This window comes from Labrus bergylta, chromosome 13, assembly GCF_963930695.1.
Source record: "Labrus bergylta chromosome 13, fLabBer1.1, whole genome shotgun sequence".
Lineage (NCBI taxonomy): Eukaryota > Metazoa > Chordata > Actinopteri > Labriformes > Labridae > Labrus > Labrus bergylta.
The window spans coordinates 25,020,839-25,048,187 of record NC_089207.1 but is presented as its reverse complement, the minus strand read 5'-3'; the positions used below and the strand labels follow the sequence as shown (position 1 = coordinate 25,048,187).

Genomic DNA, 27,349 nt, shown 5'->3' with positions numbered 1-27,349 from the left:
CTGCTGCTCATTTGTATGTGTTTTTTTCTTCTATTTCAGCATTAGAATACATTCTAATCATTACATTTTCTGCTCAAGAAAACTTACCCACCTATATTTCTTATTATGATTCTTTGTTTGAGTTGAAGATCTTTCGAGCATGTTGTTTTTTTAACTTAAAAGTCAGTGTCTTACTATAGAAAACAAGGAGTAACACAGAGTAAGAAGAAAGTAAGTAAAGAAACCAGTATCTTTGCCAGCCCCAACTATAAAGTTCTTTTATCACTTGAGTTAATACTAAAATTGAATAAACAACAAAAATGCACATGTGCTTTTTACAAAAACATTCGATATCAACCCTTTCAGAGCATTTGAAAAAACTACACAATATTTAAATGATTTAATACATTTAAAACAAACTATGCATATTTACAGTTTAAAATATTATGACACAATACTTTGGTGATGGATTAAATACTATTGGAAAATTCACCTTGCCATATTTAATGTACAAATAAATTCTAACCAATATTATTGTCATTTTTAATAATATGTTCCACTCCAAGACGTTCGTAGTAATGTAGTTATATCCTGTTTATTTACACATTTAATATTATTTTAAAATAAAACTTAATATGTACAGTCTATGGGAATGGGCTGGGCGCAAACTACGTCATAACGGTGGCTATGGCAACCAACACCGGTTACTTCCGTATATCTTCGGCGGGAAATGCAAGTAACCAGGAAGTAAGTTCGTTTTGTAATCTTGCAGACACGATTTTTCATAGAAGAACACATACAAACTTCTTATCAGAATGGATAACGATGTTCCCGTGCAGACAACAGACTGGAAGAACACTAAAGAGGCAGTGGCAATGTTTCGACGGCTTCTAATTTGTTCTAAATGGTAAGTTGTATCTTAGAAATACAAAGCTGGCGTGGGCTTTTTAGAACACGGTGTTATAAACTACAGTGACAGGTAGATTTTAAAACGAAAAAAAAGTTACTCTGGACGACACAGTAAGATATTCATGTTGCTTTTATTCAAGTGTACTCAAATGAAGTCAATCTGCTCTAAAGCAGGAATTATCAAAACCACTCAGCAACAGTAACACAGCAGACTACATGGCAATCTAACTTACTGAATATAAGCACAATTACCCACAACCTGAATGCTGTTTATCATTTGGATGGACAAGCTCTTCATATATTATATTTGATAAAAACCTATGCCATAGGATACAATCCTGTAAAAAGACCCTGCAATATCAGCTGTGTGAGGAAATAGCAAGATGGCAAACATGACTGCATGAAATGAAATAATTGGCCATTACACAGGATGCCGTGATGCCAGGTTAACACTGTCCATCTGTAAGGGTAGGGGTGTCACTGTGAGCAACACAGTGCTGAGGAGTGCTGGTTCACTCCCCTATTTTAACTATACTGAGTATGTGCTCTGTTTCTTTTATTTCCCAGCTCAAATTTAATGAAGGAACCTGTGTGTCTTGGGATGTGTGAGCATATGCTTTGCAGGTAATGTAACATGTTCTTTGACCTACTTACAGAGCAATAGACCTGTCTCGTTGTGAACATTTTTGTTTGAACAACACAGGTGTGGATACCATTTTCATCACAGCTCTATGCACAGCGGAGTTTTTCCACCTACATATTTCTTTTTGTGTCCTCTGCAAGTCTCACTCAGAGTCTTGGTTCCCTACATATAGACGTATAGATATTTGAAGTAATTCAGTGGTGTTCTGTTATTAACTTTATCATTTATAAAAGGCCAATAAATGTTTTACTTTGAAAACTTATGAGTGATTGATTTTAACACAGCTAATCTTCTTATGTCCCTCTCATACTGTAGGAAAAAAGTAATTTAATGGCTCAATTTCTTTTTTTTTTTTTCTTTTTTTTTTTAGAAATGATTGATACGTGGCAGGCTTTGTAGTTAACAAGTATCTCTTGTGTTATTACTTTAGGCTTGTTTTTTTGTGCACATAATGTTGTCTGTAAAGGCATTGTCTCTTTGTAGTGCATGGCTTATATTATAAAAGTCTTGAAGGTATTCATGTCCATTTAGACAGAAACTTTAGCCTCAAGTCATTCCTTGTCTTCGTGACTGACTGGTCAATCAATTAAAAAGCTAATCAATGAGCTCATTGTATTTCTTCTTACTCAACTGTGAAGTAGACTGACTTCTAATCCAAGGTTTGTTTATTGCTTAGGTCTTGTGCGGGCCCCCGGGCAGGAGACGGCTGCGCGGTGTGTCACAGCCCTGCATGGGTGAAGGACATCCAAATCAACAGGCAGCTGAGCAGCATCGTGCAGCTCTTCTGCGGTTTGGAGTCCCTGCTCAGTCCCATAGAGAAAACAGGTACATCTTAGCCATTATATAACAGCTTGAAAGTATAATTAACAATCCCCACACTCATCAGCCCACACCTCCTTCTATCGATTGTTGACCCAAACATTTAACATTTTCCTCCTCCAATCTAATCTCTGAATGACAGTATTAGTGGCTTGCTCCTGTGGTTTATTATCGTCAACGCCCTTTGAGCATCCTGGTAATGACAGTAATTATGCTCTGCAATTAACCACAGAGGTGTTTGGGAGTACGTTTTTGCTTTGACAAAGAACTACAGGGCAACTTTCCAAGCCCTGTAGGTAAAAATGAACAAAAATGCAGAATGTTGTGGAGTATGATTTTAAAAGGAAAAGCAGGGATTTCACAATTTAATTTGATACTTCTGTCAAATACCAGATTAATTGGTTTTGACTGTGTGCATAAAGTTAAAATGTTTTGTTAGTTATTTTCTCTCACCACACAGAAAAGATTATAACAAATACAAAGAGCTTGTTTGACTATCATTTGTGATGGAAAAAAATACAAGCATATGTGTGTGTTTTTTTGTTTTGTTTTTTTTTGCAGATTCCTCTATTGCTGAGATACCGCCACGACCTGAGAGTCCTGTATTAAAACACAAGAAGAACTTCAAGATCTGGTTCAGCCCCCGCAGCCGCAAGGTACGCTGCATGGTGGAGAAGCCTTCAGAGGTCACTGTGCCCGAGAGAAGGCCTTTTACAGAAGCAGCTACAGCACAGCCAGACTCTGTTACCGCTCGAGGTCAGGACCTGTCAGTTTTCAATTTCACCTCGTCGTCTCAAGACTCGGGCTCTGGTTGCTCAGAAGGATGCGAAAGTGGAAACTTGAACAAAAAAAAAAGGTCAACCAAGAAAAACACTGCCAGCAGGAAGGTGTCAGTGCAGGTAGCTCCAAGGACCACGAGAAAACAGGCCGGACAGACGATGAAGAAGAGCAGGCTGGAGGCTATAAACCAGCAGTGGGGACTCAGTGAGGGGATAGATGCCTGTAAGGAGAAGGAGCAGCCCTGTGCTGAAGGGGCAAGGAGGTCTAGTAAGAGGGTTTCCTTCTTAAGCCCTCCAGTCTTACCTGAAGGGCCTCAGCCTGAAGCTCCAAAGCAGAATACTGAGGAACAGAGTCCTGACAAGAGCACCATGGGGCTGAGTCTCTCACAGAGAAGTGTCACTGTGCCCAGTGACCAAACTCTGCATTGCGAGAACATGCTAGACAATGACAAACTGCCTGCAGATGACCCGAGCCCAGCTGGCAATCCTGAAAAGCAGGACAACACAACTACCCAAAAACATTCCTCAAAAAGATCCAGAGAAGAAGAAAGAGTTACTCCTTTGGAGACCACCCCTAAAAGGCCCCGGGCTTCCCCAGGCAGGAGGAGAAAATCACAGATGTCTCCCGCCATCCTAAACCTTCCATCTTCAACCAGCCCCAGGTGTGATAAGAGCATGAAGAAATCACCAAGACGAGAGCCAGCAGACAGGCACTCTTTCTTAGCCGCTGTTGGTAAAAAGTCTCCTGGTGCGTCCTCTGGATGGCCCACCTCAGGGAGCCCTGCAGTTATGAAGAGGAACCACAAAGGAGAGACCCCGCTGCATCTAGCTGCTATAAAAGTGGGTAGCTTGTTGAATATACAAACCCTCTCCTTTCTGCCCTTTTATATAAATGGTAATATTTTCACATAGTGTTTTCAAAGTTATTTAAATGAAGAAATAAAATATATGAAACTGATAAAACCTACCTTTAAATTAAAGTGAATACCATGCTGAATAAAAAGCTCCCACAATTACCGTTTTCAAATTAGCTTTAGGTTAAAGATACAAGGATACTTAATTTTAGAGATCTTTTGTTCAACTACAACTGTCATTATCAGTGATTTGAGAAAAGCTGAAAGACAGGTCAGGATAAAGTCTCCTCAGAAGACCTTTGACTTTTACAAACTGAATAGAGTGTGATTTCGTGTAGTATCTTATAGGTAGCTATGAAGTTATCCATGTTCCTCATATTTTCAATTTAAGCTAAAGAAAAAGACAATTCCCTTACAAAAAAACCCATAAAATATTAACACATGATCTAAAATTCTATACACTTAATTCATCTGTTGAATAATAGTAGTGTTTCAGAATGGCATCCTGTGTAAATGTTGCTGCCCTTCCTTTTCTTTTCTTTTACAACCAATGAGCAAAAACAATGCTAATTCATGTCTGTTAAATTTTGATTTTTACAATGCAAACTGGTCCCCTTCATCTTTTACACCGTAGTTTCTAGCATGTACGATTAATCTGCTGGGGTAAAAGGCTTCTTTCGTGTTGGTTTTCCTCCCTCTGTCAGACATATTAGTCCTCAGATGATCGGACCATAGTGTTCCAGTCTGTTGAGAATAAAACTGTCTTGCAGTAATCCTTGTAAACACAGCAGTAATCCCCCCCCCTGGATTCCAGACAAGGTAATCAATGGCACATTGTGGAGTGCGATTGATAAACAGCAGGGCTTTGCTGACCTGGGATCAGTGACTGTGTTTGAGGGGTTTCATTTGCAGGTCTGCGGTTTTGACCTCAGGTTTGTTGTTCTCTATGTGTCCTGCAGGGAGATGTAGAGGCTGTCAGAGAGCTGCTGGACCAGGGATCTGACCCTAATCTAAAGGATAATGCTGGGTGGACTCCTCTGGTAAGACTCAAACACAAGTAAACACACATGGTCATTTTGATTGAAGGAACATGCTGTGTCTCTTGTTGATATTAAATATTTGTGATTGTGAGACATAGTTGGAGGGTGAACTCATCAAAAAGCCTTCTTCACTATATCTTTTCTTCTCTGACCCACATTTACATATTACAATTTCTTATTAAACATATCCCCTTCTCCAGAAAACCAACACGCACTGGTAATCCCAAATGAGTTAGTAACTGCATTGTGCTGTAATAATGATTTCTTATGCATTCTTCAGTTGTCTCTAGATGACAAACTGGAAATTCCTTCAGTGCTGCCTGAGCCATTGTTCCTCCTTTGGGAACGAGCGTGAGAGTTTCTGTTGCTCTCTTATTGCAGCTCTTCAAAAAGCTACTTGCTGTCAGGATGCTCGACTCAAACTTGAGTTTTCATTTTCAGTTTTGACAGTTTGCATATGATGGTATATTATCACCAAAAAAGCAAAGAACAAGGCAATATTAAATTTGACAGACTTAATATGTATTTGGAAAGGAGGGCGCTGTGCAACATGACATGCTACAATCATTTAGACCTCCTTGATATACTTTTTTCATAAAGTCCTGCACTTCCAGCACCAGTTCAAGTCAGTGAGTGTTAGTTTAGTGTTCAGCTAATGTAAGGTTTATAAGTGTCTCTTAGGTCATTTATCATGTGACATTAAAATACACCAGGGAATGACAAAACACTTTAATTCCATTCAAACATTTCCCATAAAAAGAATCAAAACTTTAAATCTTTAAAGGTCACATAATATGCTGCCATTACTGCTTTGTGTTCCAGCACGAAGCGTGTAACCTGGGTCACCTGGCAGTAGTGGAGGTGTTGCTCTCAAGCGGAGCTCTGTTGAACACACCCGGCTATGAAAACGACTCTCCACTCCATGATGCTGTGAGGAACGGACACCCAGCCATCGTCAAACTTCTGCTGCACCACGGAGCCTCGCAGAACGTACTGTGAGTTCCTTCAGATGTTTTCAACACGTTCATACTGAGGTTTATTTAGTGTTTACAGGACTCCACACAGAGTTTGCTTTATTAAATGGTTGCTCCATGTCAAAGTAATCACATAGTGACCCACTACAAGATCAGGGTCAGACCTGTACTCGTCGGGGGGGGGGGCACAGATGATGTGCTTTCCTGAGAGGATGCTGGTCTTTTGTACAAATCTTCAAGCGCTGACTAGAAACTGACCTGAATAGAAGATTCTCTAATCCAGTGGTTCTCAAACTTTTTCTATAATGTACCCTCATTGAGATTTGTTTTCAGGCAGCCCTATTACCAGTGCAAAAAATGATCTGTAGAATATAACTTTATGTTGGCTACATGCAACTGTTGACTTATTCCTCTTCTAAAAATTACAAAGCCTGATGGTCATTAGTACATTTGTTTGAGCATCGTCATTTGCAGACTCTGTTCTTCTATGTTTCCTCAGTACTCGTTCTCTGCATTTTCACCTTCATAACTGCTATGTTTAAATTATCAATCCATGTTCTTCTTCAAAGTCTGTGAATCAGTATTCAAACCACCTGCATCAAACATAAACATCTTAAAAAATGAACATGATTGACCTTGTTTACTGTTTCTTGCAAAAAATGATAACATTGACAATATGTTTAAAAAATTATCATTTTTTGATTACATTTATTAAGTAGATTTATTTTTCAAGCATCTGTTATGTTTTTCGAATCAGCGTTTCAAAGATTTCTTCAGTACCCTCTGCAGTTTCCCTTTTGGTAGTAGTCTCCACATTTGAGGAACACTAATGACAATTAAAACATAAAAGAAACTGAACTTTGTGGTTCTAGTTTTCATCAACATTAATCACTAATGCAGGGACAAAATAAAAAATTGTTACACCATAAACTGCAGTTTAAATCACCACCATGTAAGATGAATACGAGTTATAACCATAGAATGGATGAAGCCTGAGTGACGTCAGCTATCTGTTACTGCACAAGGCCCGGGAGTCCCATTGATGTGTGGTTGCCATGCTGGAGATCCTGTCTCACCCTAATTTTAATTCACCCTAACAACAGGCTAAGATCTGGCGTTGAGGCAGGTTTTAAGCCTCTTGACAAACAGCAACATTGCTTCCACCTGTCAATCAGGTCGGCTATGCGCCTCAGTGTGAATAACGATTATCTTTCATAAAATCTAAAAGGATGTGTTGTCATGAAATGCACCACCCCTTACAGTGTGTGCTGTTTGAGTTAATCAGACCAGTATTTGTTTTTTTTAACCAGGCTGTAAAGATGTTAATTTCTACTTTAGAACTGGCTTTTTTAACAGCCAGCCTCAAGCGGACACTCAACACTGGAGGTTGCCACTTGTCTATAACACATCTGTGGACTGCTGCTGGCAGAGACATCATTAATCAATCATTATTATACACAGTATAGCCCCATATCATGACAAAAGTCAAATAAGGACTCTTTACATGAAGAGCAGGTCTAGCACATACTCTTCGTTATGTCATTTAGCGATACCCAACATTAACCCAGCATGAGTAAACACTTAGAAACAACAGTAGCAAGTAAAACCGTCCTTTTAAAGGGCTGAAACCTCATGCAGAACCAGACTCATTGTATATTTAAGAATCATGCATTTTCTTCATGAAATAATGTCCGTCATAGAATATGAGGCAAGCAAACCATAAACCTACAGACAAATCCAATACAGAATGACAACGCCACCTTTAAGACAATGAGTGAATGTTTAAATCGTTTAGTTGGAGCTGCGTCAGAGCAGTAGTTTGTGCTGTTGTTTAGGATTAACTTTATGAGTGAGGTCTTGAATATGCTCTTTCTCCTCCATACAAATACTAAATCAGAACAAAACATATCAAAGCATCTTTAAACCGAGTCAAAGTGTAGAAAAGACATCTCAACAGAAAGCATTGTAAAGTAAGTTGGTATCAATGGCCTTGCTATTGTATTTCTTTGTATTACATCATGGAGGTGAATCCTGGACCAGTGCTTATCTTCCCTTTCCTTCAATTACTCCCCAGGTGCCTGTTCACCACTCACAGTACCCAGCGTTCGGTTACTACCAAGAACTGGTCCATGTTAGTGTTGTAGGTTGATGGACAGAAAATCTTCTGATGTTGATTAGTCGTTGGTTCGTCCATTGATGCTGTATCAGCATTTCGGGCTCATTAGAGGCAGGGTCCTTATTGAGGGAGAGGGGGATGCTGGTTAATCATTGAGATCAATGGAGCAGTTGATCAGGGTCAGTATGTCAGTTAATAAGCGCTCTCTATACGTTCATCTTATACGCATCATCCTCTTGTCTTCTCCCTCCTTCCTTTTGGTGGATTTGTCTCATGACGTTGATGGGTCCCGATTGCCCGCTCTTACATTTTATCTGTTCACTGCGAGGCAAAATTACAAGGTAGTGGTTTGGACTGTCTGTCAGAACGCTGCAAGATGATTGCAATCCTTGCCACAGCCCCCCCCCCACACACACACACACCCACACACACACACACTTACCACAAACACACACACATATGCATACTCAGACAAGATGCGAACAGATACATCTGCCAAAGCAATCCCTAATGGAATGATTGGCACACAACTCAGAGTTTGGAAATTCAGGTTTTGAATATTTTCATTGTTCCTCTGTGCATGTTAGTGCACACATATTAAGTTTGAATGATTGGACTGTGTGCTTTCCATCCACTGTGAGTCCGATTTCACATGTATATGGCTCGCCAGGGCTGGCCATTAGAAACACCAAGGGAGGCCTGTAAACAGCTAAGTTGTTGTGTAAGTTGTTTGAATACTGATGTGTTTTATACAGTTGACTTTTCACTGTTATCTCCAAAACAACAGGTTTAAGTATTTAAGATTTACTTTTATTGATCCCCGCAAGGGGAAATTTAAGTTTTTACACTCTGTAGTCATGCAACACACACAGGCTGAAGTATATACACATATGGACATGCACTAATGGAGAGATGTCAGAGTGACGGAGCGGCCCACAGTGGGTGCTCCTAAGCTGATGGTGGGGAGGGGGTTTGGTGCCTTGCTCAAGGGCACATCGGCAGTGCTCAGGAGGTGATCTGGCACCTCTCCAGCTACCAGACCAACTTCCATGCTTGGTCCGCACCGGGACACCCAAGTCCCTACAGACTGAGCTACTGCCACCCACATTTTCAGAGAAGCTACACAGCAGGACTTCTGACTATACGTCTCAGCCCTATAAGCATATCTTACAGTACAGCACATTATTGGACAGCCTAAGTGAGCCGTGTAGGGAAGCATATGTTATTTTTTACCAACTCAAAATGCCATGTTTGTTTTTTCTACACCTACAAAACATTTGTGTAGCTTGCTGCTAACAATTTTCCTTGGTATACTGTATGTTTAATAGATTGAGAGTAAAATTCCTGATGCTACAGCAGTAAAATTATTTTGTGTTAATTAAAAAAACAGACTTGTGTGTGAATTGGCCTGCTCTTAATTAACAATGCGCGCCTGAAGAACTGAATCCATACAGACATTAATGAACATTACCTGTGAGCACACAAGCAATGACATCCTTCATGCAGTACGTAAGCACTCCGTGAACAAAACAAAACAAAACCATTTTCAGTTAGCCAAAAGCAGGGATATTACTGTACTTAGTGAGAACATTACTTAATACTCAATTTTAAATGAATTAGACAAAACCCTTAGATCCAGACGATATTTTCTCAATTTGGTTAAGATGTGAAAATGTTTTCAGCTTTATTTCCTGTAATCTTTGAAAATGTTCTCCTTCAGTGTGGAGGGTTTCATCTTCCTGTCATAAGAAGTGCACTCTCCCACTGGACATCACATTTTCCCCCTTCGAATGACAATGTTTGGAACATTTGTAATTGGCTTGAATCAAGCTATTTTTAGGCGCATCAAGTAAACTGCTTCGAGCCATTCTCTTGATTATTTGCGATTTACACAGTTTGACGTCAGAGTTTGGCAGAACAAAAACAAATACTTGAACCGAGTTAAATGGAGGCGTGTGGTGAGTCATATACTGCTTCAGCTACTATTAGCATTAACACTCAGCTGGTCCGACCATCAGGACGAATCAAGAGCGGATTGTACAAGAAGGAAATATAACTAATGAGGCTTTTGATGAAATATGCATCGAGGCCTCGCCCATTGCCTCATCAGCTGCCTGTCTTGTGTTTCCGTCATTAAACTTCTGATTCCTGTATTAGAGACACTGCTGAGCGGACAGAGTTCAAAAGTTCCCTCAGCTGTCGGGCGAGCATGAGGCTGGTTTTAAATATTGAATCAATCTCACAAAATCCTGTAGCACTCTTTGTGGAGGACTGCAATTGAAACAGAACGTCGTTTTGGTAGAAGATGAATGCAGATTAAGTTCAATACCTCCACATACAAGATGCAGAAAAGGATCAGCAAAGGCCTATTTTTAAGAGTATTGCTGTTTGTATGATGTCATTGGTTTTCAGTATGAAGGTTTTGGATACTGGTAGGTGTGATCTGAATTTGTGCTCAGCTTAACATTAATATTTTAATCTCCTCCTCTCAGTTCAAAAAAAGAGTCATGGTTGTAGTGGTTTAGAACCACCACTGCCTGTCTCCCACTTGTGTACTTAGGTAGAGGCTTTTGGGAGAGTGTTTGTGACTACCCTCCTGCACAATTTTCCACGCTTTGTTATTTTTTCTTTCTGATATGCCTCTCACGTGCAGCTGCGTAAGCCAGCCCGTGTGAGTGTGTGTGCATATGTATTAGTGTCAGGGATATTTTATGTTTGTTTGTATTTGTGTGTGTGTACGGGGTTTGGGGGGGGCGGGGGGGGGTTTGAATCCAAATGAAATATTTTATGGACCAGTGGACCTATTAATTGTCCCCCAGGTGTTATCTTTGCTGACGCCTAATCTTTTGAGACGACCTCCTGGGCTTGGTTCTTCTCCTCCTTCTCCTCTCCTCCTTCTTGTACCTTTGTTCATTCTTTTGTCCTCGTCCTCTCTCCTCAAGGTGACCGCAACGTTTTTTTCACACAGCTCTTTCAAACTAAAGATGCATGCTTTTAAAGTTGTGTCTTTCATATACTCTACCTCTTGGGGACAGTTGCAGATTAAACAGATCAGTATGAGGTGTATCAAAGTAAAAAAGAACTGTGCTTGAATCTCTTAAAGTACTGTGTTGTTGCATACACTGGCTCGTATGTTTGATTAGTATATTGTAGTCTAGAGCACAGATTTCAGCTCACCCTCTTATCAAACAATTACTGTATGCCCCAACAAGTGAATGACACACATGGGTGAACAGTTTCACTGAACGAGCAGGGTGTAACCTCTCCAGATTGTTTCTCTCCAAGCTCTGAGCTGGTAAATGTTGATTTAGTTTTGTCCTGCTCGACCAGTGATAAAGGAAAAAAAAAACCCATATGTGCAGAGATTGTAATGAAAAAGTAGGATGGGATGATTATCTTGTTGGAGACGATACACTTATCACACTTATCTGTGGAAGCTTTGTAACATAGGCAGACTGTAAGGACTGCAGCAGGTTGGCTATTCAAATTCATTTCTTGGATTTCTGGTGTAAAAAATTGCACATTATCCAAAAAGGTGTATTTTGGTGGATGAAGATTATTTTCTTTGCATTATGTTTTTTTTGCATGGTAAGAAATATCATTGTGTGAGATCTAGATCTATCCTTGGAATGTGGGACTACACAATATGTGTGCATTCTTAGTGATAGCTTCTTTGACAGGAACTTCTTTGCAGTATCCTGCCATGTTTTCCTTCTCAGTAACAGTGCCAACGGTTTCTTTGGCGACTATATGGTCTCCATTTTGATGCAAATGCACCCATACAAGTAAAGTCTACATATTGTGAGACACTGACACACTTTTTTTTAATCCTTTAAATTTTCCTCCTCGCAGTAATCTGCATGGAAAGCGGCCTGCAGACTACGCAGTGAGTCAGGAGATGCGGCAGATTTTCCAGGAAGCCTCAGAAGGAGCCCAAAATGCTAATACATTCCTCAGCCCCTCAGCGGCTCTCTCTTTGGTACGTCTACATCAGGATGTGAATAACCAATTTCTTTTTTCTTATTCCCCTTGAAAGTGTTAACCCTATGCTTCTTAAATCCTTGCATCATAGGTCCAGGCTTTTTCAAGCCTTGTTCTTTTGTTCTTTCCCAGGTGAGTGACTGCTCGAGGAGGGATGGAATGGTGGTGTTTCTGGCCAGCAGGCTGTCACAGCCAGAGCAGCTTCATCTGGCCAAACTGGGAGAGCAACTGGGCGGGAGGATTGCTGACACATTTTCTGGCTCAGGTAATGTTTGTGTGTGCAGAAACACCTCCACAGGGGGATTCAACTTCTGCTGCTGTGTTACAAGCAAAGCCACTCAGAATCAGGGATGTTCCTAGCTGACTATTTTCCTACTCAGTCAAATGGATATTAAAGTCAGACAAACTGACTGGGCTTAATTCAGGAAAACACTCATAAAACAGTCCAAATTTAGCTCAATGTTAGAAAATGTCTCTGCTAGTAAATTATGTGATTTGGTTTGCTGAGTGTGGCTAACATTAGCATTGTTAGCACCGCCAGCCTTCAGTCCTCCTTACATGTTAACATCCACGTTCCTGTTTTAAATGTCAAAACACTGCCAACCTGCGCTGCTCCTACAAGATGCTACCAGTTCACTGTTCTTGTTTACATACGGGTAGTTGAGCAGGGAGAGCAGGCGCCTTAACCGGAGCTTCAGCCAGTCCATGGCTACAGCCCCAGCTAGTGGTGGGTAGCGGTATTACACTTAAAGCCCCGGCATCGAGGGCCAACATAAAAAAATATATATTAACAATATGTTTAACCAGCTAGTAATCCTGGTGCCGACTAGTGAGAGTGATGACGTTTAACCATTTAGCCGACTTAACTCCTCCCTTCTCAGAATACCGGACACTTATGACTGCTTTTCAATGTTGTTGTTTGTGACACATGGGCTTCCATCAACTCTGCAAATGAACAGCAACTTCCAAACAACTGCTGGGATGCTGGGACCATAGCTAGCCAGCTTACTCACTGCCAAACACCGTGATTGGTAATTAATCATGATTTGGACGCCTTGTTTAATGGAACCACCAAAAAGGCCTGTAGTCAGGAGGAAGTTTCTGCCCTAGTCAAGGTGTTTGTCACAAAGATACACTCCTTTCATCACCACAATGATGGGATTTTTTCTCTCTAATGTAAAAGCCAACAGAAGGTGCTCCAGCATAATTACTCACGGAGGTTCAGCAGTAACTAAAACATTCTTTTAGAGCTGTATACATCATTGTGATATAGCAGCTCCTTGTATAGTGATGGATGAGAGAAAACCAGAGAGCAAAAATAATTGAAATCATTCCTCATAAAATGTTTGAAGGTGCTGTCAGTGATGAATAAGCCCTAATGAAAAACAGAAGTGTTTCCCACAACTTCCTCTCCTTTGACCAGATGGCGTTAGTCGCTTTCAGACATTTTTTTCTTTTTTTTCTCAACAATCTCATCTGGAAGCTTCAAAATCACAACAATCCATGATCAATGTACAATGGAGGACAGTTTTAGCCCTGGAGATGTAATTACATTAACTGTGGTCTCCTGTTGAATGAGGAGGCAATAAGCTTGTATTTAAATTTTAATTAACCTGTAATTATGTGTCCTGGTCCCAAACAAATAACGAAACAAGCCTTTTTTTTATGTGTGTGGTCATGAACTCTTTGACAGCACTGAGAAAGCTCACCAGTTCAAACAAACACAGTAAGAAACATAATCAAATGATTTATTGAGTGAAAAAAGACACAACATTTAGCAGATAAACCAGAGCTGAATACTTAGGTATCAAACTCTGTTGCAGCTGGTTTAGGGCTGGCTATTATTATTATTATTGATTAATATCTTCTATAAATACACATGCATATTGTAATCTCTTGCAAAACTTTGCAAATTACAGTAACATGACTTCTATGGCACAGTCAATTTGAATCCCTTTGCTGTCCGTCATCTCATCCAGTCAAAATGTTTTTTGACATTTTCCAACTGCAAAACTACATTTCATCTCATTAACTGTATTTTGTATTAACTTTGACATCACTTTGATTATTATTATTAACAGATGTTTGCAGGCTGAAACACTGAATTAATAGTGTTTTTGTATAACATCACAGAGTTTCAGCATGCTGACATATGAATTGATCTAAAAGCAATTTCATGCCAAAATACACCCTCCTTGTTTTTGTGATGTACAATATCAGGGGCGGCAGTAGCTCAGTCTGTAGGGACTTGAGTTGGGAATCAGAGGGTCGCTGGTTCAACAGACCAAGTTCGGAAATTGGCCTGGTAGCTGGAGAGGTGCCAGTCCACTTCCTGAGCACTGCCGAGGTGCCCTTGAGCAAGGCACCTAACCCCCCCACCTGCTCAGGAGTGCCCACTGTGGGCAGCCCCCTCACTCTAAAACCTCTCCATTAGTGCATGTCCATAGGATCCTGTTTGTGCATGTGTGTGTATTTCAGCCTATGTTTGTGTAGCATGTTTACTAGACAGAGTGTAAAAACGAATTTCCCCTCGCGGGATCAATAAAGTATACATTATTATTATATTTTATTCAGTCTTGACATAGAGAGAACCACTATAGGCCTGAAGCTGAAGCTGTACTGCACAGTCTCTGTTTCTTCTCCATGAGCTGGGCATCAGCAGGGTGTCTTATGTTGAAAAATTCAAAGCGCATCAGAAGATGTATTTCAAATAAACCAAATAGATTACATATTTACTGAAGATAGCCGTGTCTTGCAATCACATCTGGGTTGAGTCTGCATGCAAGAGAACTCTAAGAAAAAGCAGTGGTCTGCATGTGTTGCCATCAGTGCTTGTTTTTTCTGTTTTGCCATTACACATGGTGTGCTTGACTGGCTGAGAAGCACAAAGAACATCGTCTTAAGCTGGCCATACACTAGACAGTTTTGGGCCAGATTTGCCCCCACAATGATCAGGAAGACGTGACCTGATTCTAGGCTTGTCGAATCCTCAAGTTTGTGGTTTCACTACAATTATTTTACTACCCCCGATCGAGTCGGAGCCTCTCCCATCTGGAATCATAAATATCAATGATATGAAAACCATGATGTAAAATAATATAATTAATAAAATTATTACGATTCCTGGTCAACTGCCTCCGACAGAATACCATCAGGATTTCATCCGTATTGTTTTTCACCACAAAACACGGCAGGAGAGCCAGCAGACAATGTCCATAGTCCTTATTTGTTTGATCATGTGAGCTTCTGTGAGACCTCGTGTCTGTGAAATCGTGACTACAGGTGTGTGGTCTCCCAGTCTGTCTGAGTCGTCTAGTGTGTGCATTATTAATATAAAAAATTATATTACGCCCTTGGTCTCCCAAGATTGAAAATTGCCTAGTGTGTGGCCAGCTTTAGTTTGAGGACGTTTTAATCTTAAATTGCAGAGACTTTAAATTATTCATCCATCCTTAACTGTGAGAAAAACACACAAAACAGTCTAAAAGGTGATGCAGTCATATATGTTCATCTTGAAGCACTTGAAGCCAAATCTAAATTTGCAACCATGACATTTACACACTTACTGACTGTGTAGCTGAACAGTTCACAGCTCAGTTTTGAGCCAGTCAGACACAGCAGGAGGGCAGGGAGCAGACAGCAGCTATTTTTGTATGTGGAGCACAACTCATTTGTACCTTCTCCATTTGGCTGTGTGTGTGTGTGTGTGTGTGTGTGTGTGTGTGTGTGTGTGTGTGTGTGTGTGTGTGTGTGTGTGTGTGTGTGTGTGTGTGTGTGTGTGTGTGTGTGTGTGTGTGTGTGTGTGTGTGTGTGTGTGTGTGTGTGTGTGTGTGTGTGTGTGTGTGTGTGTGTGTGTGTGTGTGTGTGTGTGTGTGTGTGTGTGTGTGTGTGTGTGTGTGTGTGTGTGTGTGTGTGTGTGTGTGTGTGTGTGTGTGTGTGTGTGTGTGTGTGTGTGTGTGTGTGTGTGTGTGTGTTTTGTGTCTGTTTTCTTCCTGCAGTGAGCCATGTGGTTGTGCCAGAGGGACACATGCCCACCACCTTCTCCACCCTCCTGGGTCTACTTGCTGGCTGCTGGATCGTTAAATTCAGCTGTGAGTATCAAGAGAGGTGTCGGCTGGCGTATTTCTCTGTCGATGCTATTTTTGGATTTCATGTTAAACAATGTCACTGCAGTACACAGTTACCCAGGCTACAACAGCAACAGAGTTCACCCCAAACAGATTGTATTGATTTGTGATTCATAAAAACTCAAAACACATGTGGATTGTGTGTGACCCCCCGATCACAGCAGGGGACATTAGCCGGGATAAAACTGTAATTAAAGCAGCAGCTGTGGCTGCAAACACGGTTTACAGAAAAGAAAAGAAAACCTATTCACATGGTGGTTTGATAAGAATTGTTCAGACAAACATCTTTACTATGAATCCAAAACTCAAATATTTACCTCATAATCTCATAGATTTGATCACTTCTTGCTGAGAGATTACAGCTAACCCAGGCAATGAATGACAATAAGTTTCAATATTTATCCTGACAGCTTCCTTTCCCACACTGAAAGAGGAAAACACTATTTGTAAATGTCATATTTTTTTTACCCCCAATACAGTCATGACTGTAAATACAATTCTTAAACCTTTTTGCCTTTACAAGTCTGACTATCTTTTAGCTCTGCCAGCAAAAACTAAAGGTTTAGAAGCTCTTTGGTTATATTTGACAAAGGAAATGTAAATGTCACTTCTTTAATTTATTTCCAACTCACACTATTGATAAACCTGAATTTCCACTTTGATTGCCTTTATAGAATAGTTTCAAGTGTTTGGCATAGTGCTTCATTCCACCTCATCAAATATTAGATGTGAGTTTTTTTTTTTTGCCACTGTCATCAGCTTGTTGCTTGTTAGCTGAGCAGAAAAACAGAAACATGGTGGGTGGGGGAGTAATCTTGTTCAGTCTTAAAGGGGTCATATTATGCTTCTTCTGGTTTTATATGCTCTTTAGTGTGTTTTCCAAGTGTCCTGTGCATGTTTAGGCACATCTATGTGCAAAAATTCAAAGTCCGTGGAAACACATCTTCTCCTACCTCCTCCTGTTAGCTGTAGCATTAGCTGCATGTAACGCTCGGTTCTAGCCCCAAATTTTTTGCCAGTGTGACGTCTTGTCAGTGTGAGATCACTGATCTAAGCCCATTGGGTTGTTGTGGCAAGCCCAGCAGCTCATGTTGCACGCCCGTTAGCTTCTGTAGCACGCCCAAGATATGCCGTAGCCTGCGGTAGCACAGTAGTGCTAAGGTGCTAATGTTTATGCTCCCCGGCCCTCTGAGCCAAAGTGGCTGCATTCCCAATATGGTAAAAGGGGCGTGACATTTCCGAGAACCGTGCTGAGTGACTGACCAATTACGGCAGAGCCGACAGGCCGACCAATCAGATCAGACTTGGCACACGTGGGGACTCTGAACGTGGGCACTTCAGACCCTGAGAGAGAGAGTCAGAAGCGAGCCGGTGCATGGATGACAGTGGCAACATGAAAACAGACACTTTTTTCAAACTTTAGCTATTGTGAACATACTTTAGTAGGTACATAGATTAAATATATGAACCCCAAAAAGGGCATAATATGGGCTCTTTAAAGCAGGAAAAAACTAGCACAAAAAAGATGAGTGAACAGATGTTTGCCACCTAATGTAAAGATATCTGGGGTCGTATTCACAAAGCCTCTTAAACATTAACAGTTGCTCCTGGGGACAAAATTCTTAGAAAATTCTTAGATCATGACATTTTCTAAGAATTTCCACTCAAAGTTAAGACTAGATCCTTGTAAATATGAAAGTTATTCACAAAGCGTCTTCGAGAGCTCCTAAGGTGTAAAACTGTTCAGAGTAGTGAGGAGTACTTTTAACTGGCTTAAAAGTTTCTCAAGCTGAGGAGGAAATGGAGACATTTTCTTCAAACGCTACATGAACAACCTTTTTATTGAATCATATTTATGACTTTTGTCAGTACAAAGTGAGACATGTATGTTGAGTTGCTCTACATGTGGTCACATGCACAGGTGCATCCAATCAATAATTCATGCCCCAGTATCTTAGAATTTATTAGACAGACATGTTAATTTCATAGTGTTCATAATAATTACACCATGTCTAACTAGATTTTATGATTTGGGCCCAATCGATTTCACTGTCCTTCTTAAGAAAGCACTTGTTTCCTCAATTTTTCTGTATCTACCAATCACAGCTTCTGAAAAATGTGTCATACCTAGCCACGGGGTCAACCACTCCTCCTCACTAAGATAATGGATTCGAACTGAGGTGGATTGGAGTTGCTTTAAATGTTTCAGCCGCAAGGAATTGTGGGACGCCAATGTCATCTCCTTTCGTAAAGGATGGTCCAGTGTTCCCTATGCTAAAGGAAGCATTGGCGCACCTTTCCTTAGCTTTTAGAGAATTCATACGGCTCTCATCATGGCCGCCACTTAGATGCTTCCGGGTCATTTCACTCGCTTAGTAACCTTCCTAAGCAAAACAGACCATTTGAATGCACCCTCCTCCTCGTTCAGATTTGATCTGAGAATGTTTCTGAATCACTCCTAAGCTAAACATTGTTTTTTTAAGCTACGTTAGGAGGTTAGGGTGTAAGACTGCCGAAAGGAGCTACGTAAGTGGCGACCATTCATCATAATCACCTTGTGTTTGCTCAAGTTTTATAATCGATTTGCATCTATTTTTATGTTGGTGTTTGTTTGCTTCCTACAAGGTCACATTTTGTTTTCAGTTTACTGAATCGTTCTCAAGTGCTCCATAGAAAGAAGTACTCTGCCAGCATTTGGGGGTTATGTTTGCTGCGGTAAGGTGACTCTCTGCATAGAACAAGTGAAAAATCTAAGGGGTAAATATTGGAGTTGTGGAACAACAGTGCAGAACAAATGCATTGTGCTGCACAAGCTGTTTCAGGTAATTTTATGGGTTTTTTGCTCTTCGGTGAATCCCAGAGAACACTTCAGCGACCATCCCTGTCCCAGGAAAAAGGCTAAGATGGATAGGTATTGGCTAATACACAGTGAGTTACTTTGGCATCAGAATTTGACTGGAAACATGAGGACATAAATATAGATTGGGCAAATATATCTTTTGGCTGCTGTCTTAAAGTCTGGAACCAAACCTGAATGAGTGTTTCACATTCGATCCTTGACTTTCTGTCCTCTGAAACTTTCTGGTGAAATCAGGTTCTGTGTTCTGAATAGGTCCCTCCAAATGAAATCTTTTTTTTTTTTTAAATTAGTTTCTGAAACACATGAAATGTCCTGGCAAACATTAAAAGACAATTTTGCATCCGGCAGGTTTCAGGTAAACTGTTTGTGCCGGCTGCTTTATGGGTAAACACCTGTTTACATGTCTGCCAGCCAAATAGAGCGTGTGGGTGACTGGGGGGGAAAGGAATCTTGGAATCAATGCCCCTCAAGGCCCCCCTATCACCTGTGATGAAAAGATGGCTAGCTCCCCTCTCCTGTTTGATTTATATAAAGATGAATACTTAGCAAAAAAACAAAAATTTGCTATTCCCAGCCTGCCTCCCCAGTATCCGTGAACCAAGTCAACAAGCAGATTTTTCAGAAAAAAATCGGCTTCAGGGGAAGTAGAAAGAGACTTGCTGTCAAAGAGTTTTCTGGCACCTCGGTGTGCCCTTGACTGGTGTATCCGTCAGTAGCATCTCTTCACTGTGTGTGTGTGTTGAGAGAAAAATGTTTGTCTCTGCCAGAAAGCCATTTTAAGTTTGTGTGTGTGGTTGTGTCACTGTATAAGGCTTTTTTTTGTGTGTGTGGACCATTTTCAGTCCCTCCCCCTTCTCTTTTCTCCACGCAGGCTGAGCACTTGACACAGCTTGTCTCCCTCATGACAATCACAGTGGCATTTTATCTGTCTCCATCCTTGTTTTTGTGTGTGCACACACACTCCTGCTGCTGACTTCTCGCTGTCACCTGGCTCTGTGTGCCATCGCTGTCAACTAGGCCAAGACCGAGCTTAACTTTTTATTGTTTCAAGGTTTCTCATAGCCATTTCTCATTGGAAATGAAAACCCATCATGAAGATCATCTTCCTCCTGCCAAACGGGGGTCCGTCCCCAGCTGGCAGCCTTCATTAAGCTTTCACTGAAGATCAGACATCGGTTTGAAACCTTTTATTCATCTTACACCCAACATTTTTAGGAATGGCCAACACTTTGAGAATTACACCTCTTTGAGATATGAATACTTCGTTAGTGGTTGGAGTCAGCAGGTTTTAAGGCTAGCTGATGCATTAAGAGCTGACGCAACAAAACCACTCAATTAAACGTCACAAAAGGACATTTTGTATCACATTGATGTTTAAAAAAAATATTTTGTTTGTTTGTAGCTTTAAAAGGCAATTTATTTCACTTCAGTAAACCATGTAGTTGCCATGTTTTTGCACAGAAACCGAAAGTCGTTCTTGCAATTTTGAAATGTCAACCTTGAGAAATAACAAGGGACAGTGCGCCTCCTGTTCCAGAAATGCAACAGGGAGAAACATGTTTTTCGTTTCTCTTCTTTATCTGTTAATCAGGACTATAGAGTCTTGTTAATGAGCTGACTGTAGAGTTGTCAGTTGGCATTTCTTATGCTGCACTATTTACTGAGCCAGGAAATCTGTTTCCACATATCTGTAGTCTTTAAGCTAAGCTAAGATAGCCAGGTTCTGATTTCTAGCTCTACACTTATTGCAAATAGGAGATTGATCTTCTTGTTGCACTCTTTGAAAGAAGGCCAAAACATACAGGTCTCCCTATAGGTAAACTGGTTTTACTTTTCTATTTGTTATAATGCCTGACTTAGCCACGCTGGTTCTTCTTCCTGTTGGCTGTTTCTCTCTGGCTGCCTGAGAGAGGCTTCGCTCAGACACCTGCCCCGCTGCCCCTGCCAGAGGCAATGCTGCCGGGGAATGAACCTGGAACTCCATGTGTGAGCCGTGTGGCTTGTTGCTGTGCCACCTGTGTTTACCTGAATACTCAATTTTATCCTAACAAGAATGAGCTATTATACCCTGGATCCTGCAGTGTCAGTATTGACTTTCCTAATTTCACATCGGTCTCCAGGGGTTGTTCTCAGAATCTCATAGTTAATCAAGGAAGTGGGTTCATCTGGCTGTTCACTCATTCACTGACTCAGGAAGGAAAGGAGTTTGAGATGGTTTTTTTTCTGCATTCAAGCTTTGTGAGCATAATTAGCAAATATGCTAATGACTCTCCAGCACTAAGTGCCATCGTCCGGAGCGATTAACCCCACATCTCCCCTCGTCTCTGCCTCTAGCTCTGGCAGGGTCCTCCTCGTCAATGAGAGCCGTAATTAAGGGGGATGAAGAAATTTAATTACCTCTCTCCCCGATGTTAGAGTATGCATTGTATGTTTGTAATTTGCCGTCTCATGACAGGGTGCCTTGTTGTGACGAGATGCACACGCATAGATTTAGTGTAATAATCTGTTCATGGCAGAATTTCTTTTCTTTTTTTTCTTTCTTTTTTTTTAGCTGAAAGAAACTGTGAGGAAAACAGAGCTGCTACTGAGTGTGAAAAGAATCAAGATGAGTGGGTGCAGCAAGAAGTACACCCTTTGTAGATGTGTATTAAGGTTGTGGGATTGAAGTTATTAGAAGTGTTTAAATGTACACAATCAAAACAGTTATTTAGGCCAAGCCTTATGCTCAGGTGTATTTGACATCCTTAAGTTTGGATTTCTTTAACATATTCGGTATTAGAACTTCCCGAGAACAGCAGCTCTGTGATCTGTGTTTTGTTCAAAAGCATTTTTTTTTATCTGTGACAGTGAGGGGTCATTAAAATATGACACTATTCCACTCCTCCCTATGTGCCTCTACTTTTTTTTTTATTTTTTTTATTAAAACTTTTCAGTCTTTCAAGATGCTTTTTGTAAGAATTTAGAACAAAAGATGATTTCTAACTCCAAAAATGCCTCGATTCAGTCTGTCACACAGCTCCAATTTGACTCAGTAAAAACCTCAGGAGACATAGAGAAAGCGACGATGCTCAAATTCTGCTTAAGCTCAAGATACTTAAAACGAGAGCTGCATCATTAACTCCATCACGCTGTGGGCATCTTTCTCTGTCAACAACTGCAGCTTTGCCAATGCTCGAAATTTTTCCGACTCTCCGCGATAAAACAGACACGGGCTCTTGTCCCCCCCCCCCGCAATTGCCTTGTCACCCTCTTTCAAGTCAACATAATTAGCTGTAGCTCTAATTTTTTTTCTCCTCTCTCTTTGATGCCAGGGGTGGAGGCATGTCTGCAGGCAGACAAGTGGATCCCTGAAACGGAGCACGAAGCAGGAGAAGGCCCCCAGCGCAGTCGCATCAACAGATGCAGCTTGGTAAATGAGAAGCATACAAACAAACAGAAGAAATAGATGAGTATGGATCGTCTAGACCTCTCTGTCCTTAGGAAAGAACATGTTTCAAGTGGTGGTACATTTTGTTTCGTCAAGCAGAATGGAGTGCCATTAAAAGTAAAGCAGGGAACACATTTTTACATTTTGAACAGTTAATCAAAAGAAACAAAATACAGAAACATATGCAGGTTGACAAACAGAAAAACAGCAATTAGTGAAGGCAGGGTATTTTGAGAATATTTAAGGGGGTGTATGTTATAACACTAACTGATCATGCATCAGCAAAAATTCACCACCCCCACATTAAGCCTCGGTGTTATCAGGCTCTGATCTGGCTCATGTTGTGGGGATGTTTGTTTTTGCAGCCAGCCCTGTACGTTTTTATGAGGGTAGAAAGTAATGTGAATGCAGCAAAATCCTGGAGGACGACTTACCGCAGTCCATGAGACAACTGTGATCCCGGAGAGGATTTATTTTTCAGTTAGACAACATCTCCAAACAAAGCCGAAGCAGCTTCAGAACAGCAACAACAACATGGTTAATGTCCTGCTTTTGACAAGTCTAAGTCATGACCTCACTGAATGAGAATTTGCAGACAATAGCTGCTAAAAACATACCAGTTGCCATTTGACAGAGCTTGTTCAGTGTTTAAAAAAAAAAATAAAAAAAAAAGGGAAACATTGGTCACACTGCATAGCCTAGATGGGGGAGCTGATACAGGCCTGTTTACACACTGGGCTCAGTGTGTCTCCACTTTATGGCAAGAAACAATGGCAATCATTTCTCTTTTATATTAGGGGTACTTAGTGTAGATATATTTGCAGAAGTCTTCAATAAAAATACATTCTTTTGATTCATGTGAAAACATTTGAATAGCATCTATTCTATGTCAGCGAAGTATGTGGCTATGTGGCTTAGTTGGTAGTCCATCATCTCTCAACTGTAAGGTCGAGGGTTCGATCCCAAGCTTCTGCAGCGACATGTCCGATTTGTCTTCGGGCAAGACACTTAACCCCAAGTTGCTCCTGCTGCTTTGTCGGCAGTGTGTATGAATGGGATTAGTTACTTCTGATGGACACTTTACATCTTATCCTCTACCATCAGTGTGTGAATGTGTAGGTGTGACATGTGGTGTAAAAGCGCTTTGAGTAGTCAGAAGACTAGAAAAGCGCTTTACATGTTCAATTCCATTTCCCATTTAGTAGTTTAAGATGTCCCTGTCGTCCCTGCAGGTATCATCAATCATACTAGTAGAAAGTAACAAGTAAAAACAAACCTTAGCATAGTCAAAGAACACACAGAGTCTCAAGAGAGTTAGTTTACCCCGTGAAACATTTGAGTTCATCCATGCTGTGAATAGAAGTCTCCAGTGGCTTTATTCAATGCTGCTTTAAACAGCGATGCTACGTGGCCTAGAGTTTGTCTGGAGAACAGCACTGATTTAAAAAAAAAAAAAAACAGTTTCCTGGCTCTGTCACAAAGAAGTGAACACAAAGCTACACAGACACTTTGTAACATAAGAGTCTAGATTTAGCTGCAAAGAAATAATCAGTGTTCGACTTCATCATAAACAAAAGAGGAGACTGAGGTTTCATCCTTGAATGGGCTATGCGTTACTGACATAATTTATTGGAAAGATGATCATAGCTTACAGCTCTAAAGCAGGAATTAATAGACGTTTCCACTAATGTTTGAGTCTTTTTTTTTTGTTTTTTAATCCTTCATCCATCGCAGCTCCCTCGTCTCTTTGATGGCTGTTTCTTCTTCCTACTCGGCTCCTTCAAGGCGCCTCCGAAAGATGAGCTCATCAAGCTGCTCAGAGAAGGAGGAGGTCAGCTCCTCAGCCGGCAGCCGAAGCCTGACAGCGACGTGACCCAGACCCTGAGTGCTGCCGCCTACCACGCACTGCCGGGCTCCGACCAGGCCCTCTGTACCCAGTACATCATCTTTGATCCCAAGGGGCCTCACAAGCCGGCAGTAGTGAGGAGAGGTAAGGTGTGGTCCGCTCCCTCCTCCTGGATCATTGACTGCATCGCGGCTTTCCACCTCCTCCCCGTGCCGGACCCTCAAACTGTAATCTGAACTACTCCTCTCTATATTCAATAATCACTGTACACTGAGAAATCCTGTTTTCTAAAACATTGTTATGATTTTAATGTAACAATTAAGTTGAAACAAGTCACATCAACAATAATGAGATGATAATGTGGCTCTTAAAATGTATTATTAAAGGAGTTATCTGCATATTTTGTTGTTTCTTAATTAGGAGGTTTTTCTCCACTACAACCTTTTTCTAAATATAGAGGTTCACTTCTGCTATACAAATTAGAATTTCAACAGAGGATCATGGGGACTAAGTGCAGAGTAGTTTGCCTCTTTCTTACCTCTTAATTTTAAAAGACTAAATCAATTGATCAACCTTTAATAGTTTTTCTGATTCTTTAGTTAGATTGTTCCTTTATACAGTTCTAAAAAACACCTCCCGACAGTCTGTTAGAGGACTGTGTCAACCAAAATCTGTACATTTCTGTGTCCAACTCTGACTTTCACACCCACCCCACTTTCCCACCCCAAGATGTGTTGGATGTAAATAAACTTCTTGCTTTGAACTATACCATTCACTCTTTCTGTATTGACCGAGTAATACAGCATTGAGGCCTTGCAGGACAAACTTACCAAAACTTTGCAACACAACCACAGATTTCAATGTTTTTTTTTAGCCCCAACCACCTTCACTTATTTCTCAAAGAAGGAGAGCCCTGGAGCACCGATAGCCTAGCAGCTATGTCATGCGACCCGTGTACAGGGGCTGTAGACCTCGTTGCAGCAGCTGTGGGTTCAAATGTGACCTCGGCCCTTTAATGCTACTCACTCCCCCCCAACGTTTCCTGTCTCTCTTCAGTAAAGGCTAAAAGGCCCAAAACATTACTTCAAAAAACCAAACAAGTAAAGCCCTGCTACCTTTTGCAGAGAAAGTACTGTGAGCACTTCTGTAATTTCAGTCGTGCTTCAATGGGAGTGTGGGTCTTCTGGTAAATCGTTCCCTATTCCCCATGACTCTCCAGTGTAAGATGTCTTCATCTTTGCTGGCCCTTCACCAGCCATTAACTCAATTGACACATTCATTCACTCTGATCTGTTCCAAGTTTGTGCGTTGTACTCAAATCAGTTATTTTGTTTGCTGCAACATCTAATAAGTGGAATTAGAGTGGAATTCTGTCCTATAATCGGCATAGTTTTACCAGGATGACATGATTATCTCATTAACTAATTGAAAATTCTTGTTTGATACAAATGGAGTAGAGTGTGTCCCTGCACGAGAGAAAAGATCGATGGACATTCAATAAAAGTGTAGAAGAAGAAAAACAAAGCGATTAATTGTTCTCTGTGGGTGCTGCCGCTGGCCTTGTCCAACATTTGTTTCCGCATAGTGGGTATATGTGTAATGTTCCCCACCACCAACGCTGGCCTGGAGGTAAGTGTGCTTTGAGAGGTCTCCTACTGGCCATCTCCCAAGACGCCATTTTAAATGGGATTAGTCGGGGATGCACCTAATTGCTATTGATTGCAATGTGCTGCATAAAATTGCTTCCCTTTTCTTGTCCACGGCGAGAGAGGTGGGAGAAGGCAATTAGTAGTGCGGACGAGATAGAAGCCCGGGCCGACATGTAATGAAATAGAAGGCTGAACCTGTGAGTAATGTCCTTGAACTCACCGCATTACAAAACCATTAAGCACTGGAATCTTTCTTATTTTCTCTCTAACATAGCCTTTAAGCAGGGGAAATACTGTTCTGCTTATATAAAGGCTAATAGGACCTGTTGACCTGGGTCAGCTCTTAAGTTTTGATACCATTAACAGTTTGTTGGTTCCTGTATGGTTGGAGAACGTAGTAAACCTGGCTGTATTCAAGGACATTTGTTGGCAGCATTGCTATCAGCTCACATTGAATCCTTGTTAATGGGGCTTCTTCATGCCTTCTTAAGCATTCTTAGTCACATACTTGCAGGTGAACAAAAGAGCATGAGCATAAAAAAAGAAACCCACACCTACTTAGGCCAAAACGTCTTTTCAATTCTATTTAACAAAATAGTTTCTGTCTCGATGAATGATACACATTTTCTAATTTCTTCTTTTCTTTTTTTTTTTTTTACTCCACCGCAGATTTCAGAATACACATTATACGTTTGAAGATATTTACATATGAACAACATGGGGGGACACCAAGGTGTTGTTTACATTTTTTTTTTTTTTTTTTTTAATTTGGACACTTTATTTCTTGTACAGCTGAGCGTGAACCAATGTGAGCATGTGTTGTATACAATCAAAGATGCTCTTTTATTTTAAAACTCAAAAATAATCCCAACGTTTGAGTCCCGTGTTAACAGACCCCTTGGTGTATAATCCCAACGTTTGAGTCCCGTGTTAACAGACCCCTTGGTGTCCCCAAAATTAATACAATTGATTGTATAATAACAGTGTTTCTCTCTTTGTATCCCAGATACTCTGTGTTGGTTTTCAGGCACACTTCATATAACAGTTTTGTTGCTGAGAAAAAAAAAGAAGGGGACAAAAGAAACAATCTTTCATAGTTCCAGCTACAGTAAGTCGGTGTCTCATGGAATGAGCAAATGGTTTACCTTTACAAAATGCCCATGTACAAGCTGTGGACTGAATGAAAGATGGTCTCATGTGAATTGTCATTCACAAACAGACACAAAGACTCATGGTGCAAAAATAACCAAAGGCAGACTCTGTCCATGAAACTGCACTTTGTAGAATACACGACGATGAATGTCACACCTGCTGTGAACACAGAAAAGGAGCTTCTCTGAGATATG

The 27,349-nt window shown here is 40.8% G+C and overlaps 1 protein-coding gene across 1 annotated transcript; it reads left to right on the top strand.

The window, feature by feature from the left end:
- Nucleotides 1-710: 710 nt before the first annotated feature.
- On the top strand, nucleotides 711-24,752 carry bard1 (BRCA1 associated RING domain 1). The gene is made up of 11 exons (XM_020635662.3): nucleotides 711-886; nucleotides 1,456-1,512; nucleotides 2,208-2,356; nucleotides 2,912-3,969; nucleotides 4,943-5,023; nucleotides 5,846-6,018; nucleotides 11,966-12,092; nucleotides 12,227-12,359; nucleotides 16,093-16,185; nucleotides 22,393-22,490; nucleotides 24,243-24,752. Exons 1-11 carry the CDS (start codon nucleotides 795-797, stop codon nucleotides 24,588-24,590), a joined length of 2,409 nt encoding a protein of 802 aa, XP_020491318.2. The 5' UTR covers nucleotides 711-794; the 3' UTR covers nucleotides 24,591-24,752.
- Nucleotides 24,753-27,349: the final 2,597 nt, after the last annotated feature.

Excerpts from the sequence above, each read along its gene's own strand:
- bard1 (XM_020635662.3), top strand. The coding sequence starts at position 795 with ATGGATAACGATGTTCCCGTGCAGACAACAGACTGGAAGAACACTAAA. Across the intron at positions 2,357-2,911 it reads CAGTCCCATAGAGAAAACAG|ATTCCTCTATTGCTGAGATA; the intron begins GTACATCTTAGC and ends TTTTTTTTGCAG. Across the intron at positions 12,093-12,226 it reads CCTCAGCGGCTCTCTCTTTG|GTGAGTGACTGCTCGAGGAG; the intron begins GTACGTCTACAT and ends GTTCTTTCCCAG.